The following is a 13,363-nucleotide window of genomic DNA, read 5'->3' on the forward strand; positions in this document are numbered from 1 at the left end:
GGGAGGCGGAGGTTGCAGTGAGTGGAGATTGCACCACTGCAGTGCAGTCTGGGCAACAAGAACGGAACTCTGTAAAAAAAAAAAAAAAAAAAAAAAAAAAAATCAAACAACAGAAATGGATTCCCTCACAGTTCTGGAGGCCAGAAGTTCTGGAGGCCAGAAGTCCAAGGTCAAGGTCAAGGTGCCAGCAGGGCCATGCTCCCTCTCCTGGCTTCCAATGGTGACCAGCAGTCCTTAGTGCTCCCTGTCTTGCAGCTGCATCACTCCAACCTCTCTTCCGTGATCACACGCTTGCCTTCCCTGTGTGTATCTATCTGTGTCTCTTCTCCTCTTGTAAGGACAAGAGTCATATTGGATCCAGAGTCCATCCTACTACAGTATGACTTCCTCTTAACTTACATCTTAATTATATTGGCAAAGGTCTTATTTCCAAGTAAGTTCACATTCACAGCTACCAGGGGTTAGGACTTCAGCATATGTTTATGAAGACACAATTCAACCCACAACAGAAGGTTATAGTATTTTGTACCCACTGCCAGGCTAAAGATGAAAGGGAGAGGGAGAATGTATCAAGTACCCCACAGTGATAGCACATATATTCATAATGCTCCTTGCTCATCAAGAGCCAGGTACCATTCTGGGGACTTTGTGTGTGCCAACGTTGAACACTGGTTACAACATCAATGCTATTATGTTTATTTTACAGACAAGGAAACTCAGGCATGGGAACATTAAGTAATTCACCTGGCATCATACTAGATGGAAAATGGTGCAGCCAGGATTTGTTTGCATTGGTGGGCATGCATTGGCCCCAGACAATGTGTGTTTGCATTGGTGAGCACCCATTGGCCCCAGACAATGTGTATTTGCATTGGTGAGCACCCATTGGCCCTGAACAATGTGAAGCCCAGGTTTCTGCAGCTCCAAGGCCTGTCCTCTCCCACTGTACCGCAATGTCCCTTAAGTGGCTCTTGCTCAGGGGACACTCCCAGGGGTGGGCTCAGAAGGTGTACAGCCACCTGGAGGGGTCTCCAGGCCAGGAAGGCACCTGTGCTAACAGCGTGGCTCTCTCAGGACCCCGAGGGAGGCTGGCGGGCTCAGTCTCACCTCCTTGCAGTCTTGTATGGGCCACCCCCAAATGCATCAGTGTTTGTCACTCTGCTGTGCTCTGAAGGTGTCTGAGGACCATGGGGAGCCTGCCATTGGAAAATCACACCATGCCCAGAACAGCAGGGAGAACACCGAACAGATCCTGGCCCCCCTGCTGATTCAATTTGGTTGACATCTAGCATAATTTTCCTCTGTTCCTGTTTGCTCAGCCCGCCCCCGCTTCTATGTTTATAACATGCTCCTTCTCCTTCCCTGTCACCTGAGTCTTGATTTTTACTATTTCCTTCAAAACACATGGGTTGGATGTCCATTCTCTGTCAGGCTCAACAGAGAGGAGATAAAATAATTGTTTAGTGAACACCAATTATGTGCCAACACTTAACACACATGGATTTTATTCCCCAAAACAACCTCATAGGTAGGTTTTATGATTTCTGTTTCGTGGAAGTGCAAGCATGGAGCAGAGAGAATAGGTAACTAGTCCGGGGTGTCCTAGCAGAGACAGGGCTGGGTGTGAAGCCCAAGTTGCTCCGACTGCAAGGCCCACCCCTTTCCACGGTACCACAGCATCCCTTAAAGGGCCCCTGCTCAGGGGGTGCTCCCGGGGTGGGCACAGGAGGTGTGCAGACAGAACGCCCCAGACAAAAGCGAAAGTGCCTAAGAGAGACAGACACAGGTGCAAGAGCGACCCAGATGAGAGGGTGACAGTGATTAGCCATCATTGGGACAGGGATGGTCTCCAACAGATGTGATTGCTGAGGGGGTCCTCAGAAAAGGATGTCCTAGGCAAGCAACAAAGTGGCAGGGTGTTCTGGACACAAAGAACAGCACTAGCAGTGCACAGAGGCAAGGCCATGGGGGTGTCTGGGATGGAGGACAAGTGCCTTTTCCAGGGCAGCAGCCAAGAGAGAAGAGGGGAACCTCCACATGCCACAGGGACTGTGGGAGGAGGCTCTGCATGGCAGATGAGAATTTGGACTGGATCCTGCTGGCAGGGGCAAGACAGCACACGTTTGTGTGCAGAAGAGTGGCCCAATCGTCTTCCTGGGGATGAGCCTGGGGATAATGAGCCCAGTAGGGAGAGGCTGAGGCCTGAGCTAAGGCAGGCCTGGGCTCAGGCAGAGAGGAGCACATGGACTGTAGATGCTGAAGGGGCTTAGTCACTAGATCACACAAATCAGACACGGAAGGCAGTGTCTGGGTTATGTGACCACAGGCATCTCCTTTAGGTGACTTTGTGATTGTTGTCAGGTGCCCCCAAAGCCTGAGTCAAGGTTTTGAAGATGGGAAGTTTATTTGACAGGTGACTCGAGGAAGCACCACTTCCCCAGCTGGGAAATGGGACAGGGAAACGGAGGATGCAATTGAGGAAGCATCACTTCCCCAGCTAGGAAATGGGACAGGGAAGTGGAGGAGGCATTGAGGTTCAATAATGAGCAGGTGTCAGCTGTGGGCAACTGGGACCCCACCCACCCAGTCACCTCTGGGGGACAGTGCAGAACTCACTCAGATGTCTGCGAGGAAGCTAGGTATACCTCTGTTAACATCAGCTTTGTCTTAACCGAAGGCTCCTGCTGGGGGTGTTAACTGCTGAGGGCTGAGCACACACCTGTGCCCAGGGAAAGCCGCAGGTAGAGAGGCACAGGTACTGGGCGTAGGAAGCTGTCCATGTGCAGGAGAGACATGGGTGGCATGCAGTGCCGGCTACAGGGACACAAGGAACACGTGCAGCAAGTTGATGCACCAGGTTCTGTCTTTGTTCCTTGTTGGTCATAAGATAATGAGGCTGGACCAGAGGATGGGACAATCTGGGTTTTTTTTTTTTTAATCACCATATGCCCAGCTCCCAAGCCCCATGCCTGGCACCTTCAGGGCTCTCAGAACTATTGGTCTTGCCACCCCCTGTGACCTGTGGGCGGGAACTTCATCCCCATGCAAACACTCAAGGCCCTCCTCGGCTTGCTCCTCCCTTGTCGTCCAGCCAGGAAAGCATCAGAGAAGGCTTCCTGGAGGTGTCTGAGATAAGGCTCAAAGAACGAGGGGAGTAGCCAAGTGCAGAAAGGTCAAAAGAATATTCCAGACTGAGGAAAGAGCCAGATGTGCAGATGAATGTGTCAGGTTCCAGCCCCAACTAAGGCTCAAGGAGGGTGGGTGGATGGACAGGTAGCTGAAAAAACACTCGGGGTGGGGGGCGTAAGCAGGTGAATATGGTTTTACTCAGCACCTCTCTCATCAGCAGCTCTCGTACACTGTCCAGTCTGTCTCAGCTGCTTGAGCCGGCTGCTCCCACGCTCAGCTGCACAGCCAGCTCTCCCTTGCCTTCAGGGTCGGCAGCTTAACTCTTTCTCTCTCTGGGCATGAGCGCGAGCCATGCCATGCTGTGCTGTGCCGAACCCTGCCCTGGCTCCCCTCTGTCCATCTGCAAGATGAACGGCTCTGGTTATCCCTCTCTCTCTTTCTCTCGGTGCCAGCAGCTGCACAAGAGTCATGTGAAGCCATACCCAAGAGCCCCCATACGGTGTCAGCAGGGCAGTTATACCTTCCCAAACAATAGTGGCTCCAAGCCAAGTATGAACTTACACAAACAGGTTATATAACAAGTGGAGTATGCACCTGCGCACCTAAACTCACTGAGTCATTCTGGCCTGGATGTTTGCCTCGGCCTATTCCTTGACCAAAGCACATCCATGTACCTTACAGAATGTCTCTTGCTTTTCCCTAGTGCCAGGAATAGGAGGCAACTTTCCATCCTTCTGCTTCCTGCCGGGAGTGCCCCTGCCTTCTCTGGCAGCCTGGAATGCCCCCTCCTTGGTGCCCCCTCAGGACTCCAGCTCAGTCTTCTATGTTTGCTATTTTCAAAAGAATATCTGTGAGCCCTCAGCCAGAAAGGGTGCATGTGGAATAGGGAGGACTCCAAGCCTAAATCCCAGCAGGCCGTTGTCAGGAGTGATTGAAAATAGTGAGGGAGTCATGGAGGGGTGGGGGGCGGGCTTACCTGGCAGTTAGGGAAATAGAAGGCTGGCCTGCTTGGGCCAGGGTCCTGCAGGGCACTGAAGAGGCAGGGGCTGAAGGGTGTGGGAGGCCTCAGCAGGTAAGTCCTTGGTGCAGGTTTGGGTTCTCCTGGAAGCAGGTCTGAGAACAAGTTAGGAGTGCAGAAGTTTCAATGGAGAGTAACACCTGGGAAGTGACAAGGATGGGAGAAGAACTGGGCAGGAGGATCTATCAGGCCACAGTGCCCCTGGCAAAGTCTCAGCAAGTCCAGGGGAGAGCTCTGGAGAAACTCGTGCATTGCAGGAGGTCCCCCACTGGGTAGAAATGGCTGGGCCCTTGGACTGCCTCCTTGCCCATTCATAGGCTGGGGGTCACTCTGAAACAGTAGCACCCACTTTACAAACATATATACAATAGGAAGGTTAAACTGAAGCTTTAAGAAAAGATCGGAATTTTTTTTTAATTTTAATTTTTAAGTTCCAGGATACATATGCAGAATGGGCAGGTTTGTTACATAGGTCAACGTGCGCCATGGTGGTTTGCTGCACCCATCAACCCATCATGCAGGTATTAAGCCCTGCATGCATTAGCTATTTTTTCTAATGCTCTCCCTCCCCCCACCCCACCCCCAACAGGCTCTGGTGTGTGTTGTTCCCCTCCCTGTGACCATGTGGTCTCATTGTTCAGCTGCCACTTATAAGTGAGAACATGTGGTGTTCGGTTTTCTGTTCCTGTGTTAGTTTGCTGAGCACTGTTCACAGTAGCAAAGACATAGAATCAACCCAAATGCCCATCAATGATAGATTGGATAAAGAAAATGTGGTACGTATACACCATGGAATACTATGAATCCATAAAAAGGAATGACATCATGTCCTTTGCAGGGACATGGATGGAGCTGGAAGATAGGAAATTTTAAGAGAAAGAAGAGAGATTTTTTTGTTTCAGGAAATTCTGTTAAGGGCTAAACATTGGATTTGTCTGAGAGCTTCCTGGCAGCCATGGTGAACAGAGAAAAAAAAAAACATAGGTTATGAAGTTATCCTTATTTTACAATAGAAAATATGTATGTCATGAAGGAAAGAAATAGTTTTCTACCCCAAAAGTCTAGAGTTATCACATGGATGTTGCATTTTGAACTTTGAGGAAATAGTAGAAATATTATACTTAATGCATGAAACAGAAACATTGCTCATTCCACTGCTTTTCTCATTTACCCTTAATAAATGCTGGGGACAGCATTACATTATAGTTCATAAAAAAAGACATTCTGAAGCAGTTTTTAGTACCCTGCTGGAAATAACACTCCAAAGCCTTCAGAAGTGTTCTCGCTTCTTGGAGAATCTGGAGCAAGTTTAATGGCATTTGCTTAAGAAGAGCGTTTTCACACGCCCTGAGGGGCAGAGCCATGTTTTAGGGATGCTGCCTGCTGTGTCTGGAATGGACTGTCCACAGGAGCCATCACAATAGCCACCTTTCCCTGCAGAAGGAAGAAGGATCAGAGCACTGAGTATTGATATCTGTGTCCAAAAGTGCGCCCCATGATCTGATTATTGTGCTTTCAGGGGTCTAATCAGTCAGCCCGCCTTCAAGCACACATTCATAGAGGTTTGCACAATTAAGGTCTTCATTTAAAAAAAAAGATAGGTTCTCTGAGGCTGGAAGTTTGCAGTGTTCAACATGGAAAAGGCATAAATCACGAGGGTGGGTTTGAGTCCTGGGAAGATTCACTCTTTGGGACTATTTCCACTCAAGTTTTCTTGTGTTTTAGAGGGTCACATGGAAAGGGCCTTGCAGTCATTAAGCTCAATCCTTCTTTTCATGATAGCATGGTCTGCAGGGCATCCTGGCCAAGTGACATCCTACTGCTCTCAGGACACCTGCAATGAGGATGAACTCATGAGCCAGGCAAACAGGAGGCGCTTAGTGAATATTCAGCAAACGAGCTCCAGTGTGGGAAGCTCCGAGCCACGGTTGAATGTATATGATATCATGCAATTATTACAACAGCCATTGGAGGCAGGAATGATAACAAAAGATGAACAGGGGCACAACTGCCCAATGGTATAGATGGGTTTGAACTCTGGGTGTGCCCTGCCTTGCATTGGGGACAGTCAAGAGACCCACGTTCTCAGCTTTTCTCCCAGCCAGCTGGGTGATGTTGGGCAAATCATGGCATCTCTCTGGGCCTGTGTTTTCCCATTTTTAAACAAGGGCTTTGGACTCCATAGTTTCAAAGACCCCTGCCAAGTTCCACCCCCAGCTAAGGTGTGTGGCTAGGAGGTGGGACCCGTCCCTGCAGGGCCCAGCATTAGACATCATGGACACTCTAATCCCTGCTGAAAGTCCATGTGTGCCTCTGTTTGCAGCCTTCCAGACATTCTTGGGTAAAGCAGACGTTTCCCGAGAGGTAGAGGAGGTCCTGACTGAGAGCCACGTGCAGAGGAGCATCCGCCTGGTGTCCGTGCTAGAGCTGCTGAGAGCTCCCTACGTCCGCTGGCAGGTGGTCACCGTGATTGTCACCATGGCCTGCTACCAGCTCTGTGGCCTCAACGCAGTGAGTCCTGGGGCCGGTGGGCATCCTCGCATGACTGGAGGGATCAGAGGGTGGGGAGGTTCAGGGCTTGGGCCCCGGATGCCCAGGTTCAAAGCTCAGTTCTGTCATTGCCACAAACTCTATGCGATTAGGCAACCATGTAACTTGACTGATCCTCAGCTTCCTCATCTGTAAAATGGGATCACATAATATGGAAAGACACAATCCATGCAAAGTGTTCAGTTCAGCCGCTAGCCACAGAGATATCCTATAATAAATGCTGTCACTAATTATTCCTAGACATGTCTAAAAGTCATATTTCTTTAAAAAATGGATATTAGGAAGTCAGAAGTGAGAGACATTGAGATGATTTTAATAAAAGTACTCTTGGCTGGGCTGTCTTCAACTCACAACTTTGGCTTGAAAAAAACCTCAAGACTTTAAGTAAGAAATGTTCTGGGGCTTGAGCTGCTGCGGGCCGGGAAGTCTGAGGAGGCCTCTCCATGAGGTTCCCCAGATGCTTGGATGTTCACAGCAGTCTCCTCTCCCTTGAGGGCACTCGAAGGTGGAATTCCTGGTTGGAGACTTAGGGAGGCAGAGTCTGGATCTTTATTGTTATTGTTGCTTCTGACAAATGGAATGGGTTGCCTCTAGGGGTGGTGAGCTCCCCATCTACGGAGGTGTACAAACAGGCTGGCCGACCACTTGGCAGGGGAGTGTAGAGGAGATTCTTGCATAAAGCATCCAAACTGCCTCTGAGGTCACTCATGTCACTTGGGAGGAGACTGGCTGAACCCAGAGGGAGGGAGAAGGGGCAGCTGCCAGCACCTTTCCGAAGGGCCCCAGGTAAGAGAGCTTGCCGTTATACTAAATAAGCATGAGCCCAGCACCTCCAAAGGCGGGCAGGGAGGGCGTTTGGGGGTGTCTAGGGAAGGTGAAGTGAAGAGGAGTCACTCCTGTCCAGAGAGGGAAAAACAGCAGCATAGAAATCTACAACCACAGTGTTGTTCCACCTCCTTTCAACAACTGTTGGTTCTATTTTCGGAAACACTGGGATGAAATGAGATCGCCCTGCTTCTTGCTTTTACCTTTCTCCTTGGTCTGGTTAAAGTCAGCAGATTGAGCAGGTGCCTGGGTCAGTGGCTGTACCTACATTAACCGAGTGATCCTGGGAGAGTCCTGCTGTCTCTTCCTGTTGACGAGACCGAGGTTGTGCCAGACAGTCTCAAGGAGGCGCTCCTTGTTCTCAGAGAGTAGAGAGGGGAAGTGAATTGTTTCTTAAAGCTAACACCTGAAGCCTTAAAGACCGAATATGGAACCTGTAGTGAACGAGGCATTTACATTGAGAACCATCAGTTCTAAACAAAATTCAATTCTCCACGGGGACATCATTTTCCCATTTGCATCCCCCGTATAACTTCATAAATTCCTCTATGGTGTACCTGCACCTGATGAAAAAAAATCTCAGCTGCTCCCAAAGCCAGCAGTCATGAGGCCCCAGCCTTAGAGTGTTCTGCCCTCCCATGTTGATGATCTTCAATCTTTAAGTCGGGATAATATTTCTAGCTGAGCGTGCTTTACCTGACCTGGACGAAGAGTCAGAGGCCTGGCTTCCCATCTCAGTGGGACACAAATCTGCAGTGAGAAACCCGGGCCAGCTGCTCCCCTTCGCTTGGCCTTCACTCACTGGGCTGCAAACCTCATCAAGTGCACATGCATGTAGCACTCACAGTGGGCTGGGAGCTGTCCCCATGGCTGCCCTGTGAATTAGGCCCCACCGTTAGGCCCAAAGACATAAAGAAACTTTTCCAAGGTCAATCAGTGAGGAATAGTAAAAGGATTTGAGCCCTAGCTATCTGGCCCCAAGGTCCCCCTCAGAGCACCCCCATGCATGTCACTCAGGCTGTGTCCCCAGGCCATCCCTAGGCAGCCACGGGGACAAGTCTTCTTCCGTGTTACATACAGAGAGATCCATGCTGTTTAGTGGCAAATGCCAGCATCACGGCTGTGCTGTGGTCCAGCTCTCCCCTGTACCTGCTGCCTTGTCATCCAAATTCACAGGACAAAGAGAGCTACCAGCACCACCAGGTGTGACTTTGTCTGTGCAGGCACCGCCCCTGGGATCCAAAACTTCAGCTGCCTTGGAAGACTTGCTTTGTCTTCTTCATTTTCCCAGACATTATTTGGGGGACATGACCTGTCACTGGAGACATCTGTAAATACTGCCAGGCATCTCTGTGTTTGTCATCTTATTCCAGCCCCAAACAGCCCCACAGGGTAAGTGGTATCGTCCCCATTTTCTAGATGAAGAACTTGTGGCTCACAGAGGGTCAGAGCTTGCCCAAGGTCCCAGGGGTGGTGCCTGCACAGACAAAGTCACACCTGCTGGTGCTGGGTGCACTCCCTGGACAGCCCACCCAGGCACTTTGTACCAAACTTGCATTTCTCAGCCTCGTAACTATGTACATTTTGAGCTGGAAAATTCATTGTCATAGGGGCTGTGCTGTGTGCCTAGGCTATTCAGCAGCCTCCCTGGCCTCTTCCCATTAGGTACCAGTAGTACCATCTGCCCCACCAGCTGTGACAACCAAAAATGGCTCCAGACACTGCCAAACATCCCATGAGAGCAAAATTGCCCCTGGCTGAGAACCTCTGTGTCAAGCAAACATCACAGATGGCTCAGTATATTTATGCTAAGGAGCTGATGAATGTTTTTCATGTACTTTAGAAGTCACTCAAAGTTTTGCTGGGTGCAGTGGCTCATGTCTGTAATCCCAGCACTTTGGGAGGCTGAGGCAGGTGGATCACCTGAGGTCAGGAGTTCGAGACCATCCTGGCCAACATGGTGAAACCCCATCTCTACTAGATACAAAAATTAGCCAGGCGTGGTGGCGGGTACCTGTAGTCCCAGCTCCTCTGGAGGCTGAGGCAGGAGAATCACTGGAACCTGGGAGGCGGAGGCTACAGTGAGCCAAGATCGCACCACTACACCCCAGCCTGGGCAACAGAGGAAGACTCCATCACAAAAAAAAAAAAAAAAAAGGAAAAAAGAAATTATTCAAAAGTTGGAATAAACAACATTTATTTATTTATTTCTAAATTCCTTTTTGGTGTTGGATTGTTTTATTTTTTCCCCCTGCCTCACACAATAAGCTTTCAAATTCCGTTCTCTAAAATTAGACCTGTCGCTTAAAGCGACTTATTTTAGGCAGCTGCCTTCCTTTCGAGCAGTTTGTCCTCGGCATGAAAACCAGGCTTCAGTGTGAGTGTCAGTCTGTTGCCAGGGTGAAAAGAGGCTCCTGGCTTTAGGCCCATCCCCGTCCCCATTGCTAGGGTGGCCACAGCAGTTCCTGCCCCTCCACTGTGCTCCCCTCACCTGGAAAGAGCTATTAGTGGGTCTCCATCCTGGAAGATGGAGGCTGCATCTTATCAACCCTGTGTCTCCAGCACCAGAGCAGCCCATGCCACATGGTGGGCACCTGAGTGTCTGGGGGAGAAAAGGAGGCGAGGGCAGGAGATAGGGAGTTCTTGGGCTGAAAATTGGATCAATACCAATTGTCAAGCCCAGTGTAGGGAAGCCTTCATTTTCTTGAACCTTCCCTTATCTTCCAGAATGCCCAGGGTCATGGTGGTTCTCTTATCTACTTGGGATGACCCTTCCTTCCTCCAGGTTCCTTCTTTCTTAAACACAGAAGCCAATCATAATCACTTCCCTGGGCCTCAGTCTCCCATCCTGAAAAACGGGGATGATAATACTCAGTTTGCACAACTGCTGTGAGGAATCTGTGGAATTATGTAAATATCTCACAGGTGGCAGCTGCTCAGCTTGCATGAATCTCCTCCCAAACTTGCTGTCATCAGCACGACTGTTTCTAGCATTGTTTTCTCCTCTCTCAATACCATGCAGTTTCAAAATCTGCTGCTTCCTGATATGCAGTCTTGGTTGGGAAACAGGACACCCAAGTGTGTTAGAAATAGATGTCAAAGAAGAGCAAAGAGGATAAGAGTGCCAGCTGTGCATGAGCCATATGGGCCTGGTGACATTGGTTCTGGTGCTCGCCGGCGGTGGACTGCTGCCTGGGTCTTTGCACTTGGTGGGATGCCCACGCATTACAGGGTTCCTGGTGTGTTCCTCTAACCACTTACTTGGGAAATCGTTGTGTACTCCTCCCTTCCTTGCTAGACTAAGAAGTCTTCTAGGGCAGATGAGGACCTGTGTTGTCTGCTGTCACCTTAGTGCCTAAGAGAGTCCCAGATTTCTTATGCTTTCTCGAAACAGTTGAGTAGAAGGGAGGGAAGGGAGATGACTGGGAGGAATAAGGGGAAGGAGACATGAAAACCTTAGATATGTTTATAGAAAACTGTGGTACTTTCCCCCTCTTTTGGCCTGGAACCACATGAAGGTCCATCTGATTTGTTGAACCATCATTAGGAGTTCTGGAGCCCAAATCAAGTTTTGTACAAAATCTTAAATTACAATTTCAGAAGCAGTTATTAATAACTTTGGTTTTGAAAAGATTCTCCTGAACTCACTTCCTAGATCAAATTGGAAGAATCTAAAATGTTCTGTAATCATAAAAGTGGAGACCATCTCACTGCAGCAATTCGCTATGTCCTGATGAATAGGGAGAAAGCTGAGAAGAGACCCTCCATATGGCCACCCTGAACTGTGGTCAAGAGTTCCAGGCTTGGAGTCATCTGCCTGCATGCAACTTGCAACATTAAACTGTTGAGTTATGGGACCTTGGACAAGTTGTCATGACTGCCCCGTGCCTCAGTTTCCCCAGCTGTAAAGTGGTGGTGAAGACAGATGAAAGGATGCATTTAAAGTTCAGCAGCTGGGCGCGGTGGCTCACACCTGTAATCCCAGCACTTTGGGAGGCTGGGGTGGGCAGATCACCTGAGGTCGGGAGTTCAAGATCAGCCTGACCAACACGGAGAAACAAGTCTCTACTAAAAATAGAAAATTAGCTGGACGTGGTGGCACATGCCTGTAATCCCAGATACTCAGGAGGCTGAGGCAGGAGAATCGCTTGAACCCAGGAGGCGGAGGTTGCAGTGAGCTGAGATCACGCCATTGCACTCCAGCCTAGGCAACAAGAGCGAAACTCCATCTCAAATAAATAAATAAATAAATAAATAAATAAATAAGTTCAGCTTGGGGTCAGTCACAGGTGGTGCTTCATAATCTTAGCTATTATTTTGTTGAAAGAGCCCCACCCTGAGACCACCCGGGAGGCTATGATTCCAGCCCACATCCTCCGACTTCCCAGCTGTGTAGCCCTGGGTGAGACACTTCACCTCTCTGAGCCTCAATCACTCATGTCAGAGTTCAAAGGAGACCAGGCCAGAAAGGTGGTATCGTTGGGCTAACGGCTGGGTCAGTGTGAGGTTAGATTTTTATCTGTAAGATGAGAGGCAAGACTGGGTGATCCAACACTCTTAGAAAAGCTTTTAAAAGCAAGCATTTCCTGGCCACTCTTAAAATTTGAGTCCTTACTTTGTATCCTTCTGCATTTTTATAAAGAAAGACAATGGAGGTCAGAAAAGGACGCAGCCTTTTACTGAGCATGGACCAGCTGTTGGGCATCTAGATATGCCGTCCATTTTCATGCTCACATGTGCTGTAAGGATATAAAGCAAGGCCAGGGTGGTTGAGATCTGCATTCACGTTCTCACCACCATAGCAATTGCTGGGGTCAAATTCCTTCCGTCCAGCCCACAGACTCCCCTCCCTCCGAAGAATAGGAGCTCACAGAGAGGGGACGTTAGATGGTCAATTGCCCTGCCTTGGGGATTCAACCACCAGGAGCCAGAGCTTCAAGCCCAGCTAGCCCTTCAAGGCCAGTGAGCGACCCACAGGTCCTGTTTTGTGAAGCGTAAGGTGCACAGCTGTAGTCGGGGCGCAACTGGTCCCAGTGAGAGACGTGAGAGAGTCAGCTCATTCCTCTGCCTCCATTGCCAAGCTGAAGTGAGGTCTGATGAGAATGGGAGCTGACATTTGCTTGGGGCTGTGGATGAAGCAGCTCTGCTGAGAGAGAGTGGGCTTCCATGCATTACCGTGAAGCACACAGCCCGCCCCTGGTGGAGAGGGTCTTGCTTTGCTTGGCAGCTGCCGGTAGTGATTCATCCCTGATGCCCCCGTTTCCTTTCACCTCTCAGGCGATTCCACTTGCCCTGCTCCACAGGACTTAGCACCCTCCCCCTAGCATCTCTGGAAAGAAAGCAGATTCCTTCTCACCCAGAGGTAGCAGAGGACAGTAGAAATGTTTGGGATGACCAGGGCTCGATCTCAGCTCTGCCACTCATAGCTGGGTCACCCTTACCTGGCTGAGCCTCAGTTTCACATCTGTTAAATGAAGCAGTGATAGCTCCCTCAATGGGCTGTGCTGGGAATGCAGTTAAGTCATGTAGGGGATAGGTTTGGGGATTTACAATAAATAAGCCCCCTTCTTCTCTGAAATTCAGAAAAGGTTAGAGAGGGGGAGACAAAGAGAGACACAAGAACCAGATGGGGATGAAAATGTTAGCTCTATTTTGAGTGGAGCTGGATTAGACAGCATGGCTTCATAAGTGGCAGTTAGTTCAGCACCTCCTGCTTTAAGATGCTAGACCCAGCCACAGGCAGAAGGAGCAACCCCAGACCCCTCTACAGGGCAAGTCCCTCCTTGGGTGGAGGCAGCAGACAGGTCTCCAGCTTCCCGCAGGAGGCAGGTACAGAAAGAG

At 49.6% G+C, this 13,363-nt stretch overlaps 1 protein-coding gene across 1 annotated transcript in view; it reads left to right on the plus strand.

Moving 5' to 3' along the window:
- Positions 1–13,363, plus strand: part of SLC2A9 (solute carrier family 2 member 9) — a 218,513-nt gene that overhangs the window by 81,682 nt on the left and 123,468 nt on the right. Inside the window, exon 6 of the mRNA XM_058430106.1 lies at positions 6,471–6,658. Within this exon, the coding sequence (XP_058286089.1) occupies positions 6,471–6,658 (188 nt within the window). The remainder of the gene's footprint in view (positions 1–6,470; positions 6,659–13,363) is intronic.

Source organism: Hylobates moloch, unplaced genomic scaffold (genome assembly GCF_009828535.3).
Source record: "Hylobates moloch isolate HMO894 unplaced genomic scaffold, HMol_V3 SCAFFOLD_17, whole genome shotgun sequence".
In the NCBI taxonomy this organism is placed as follows: Eukaryota; Metazoa; Chordata; class Mammalia; order Primates; family Hylobatidae; genus Hylobates; species Hylobates moloch.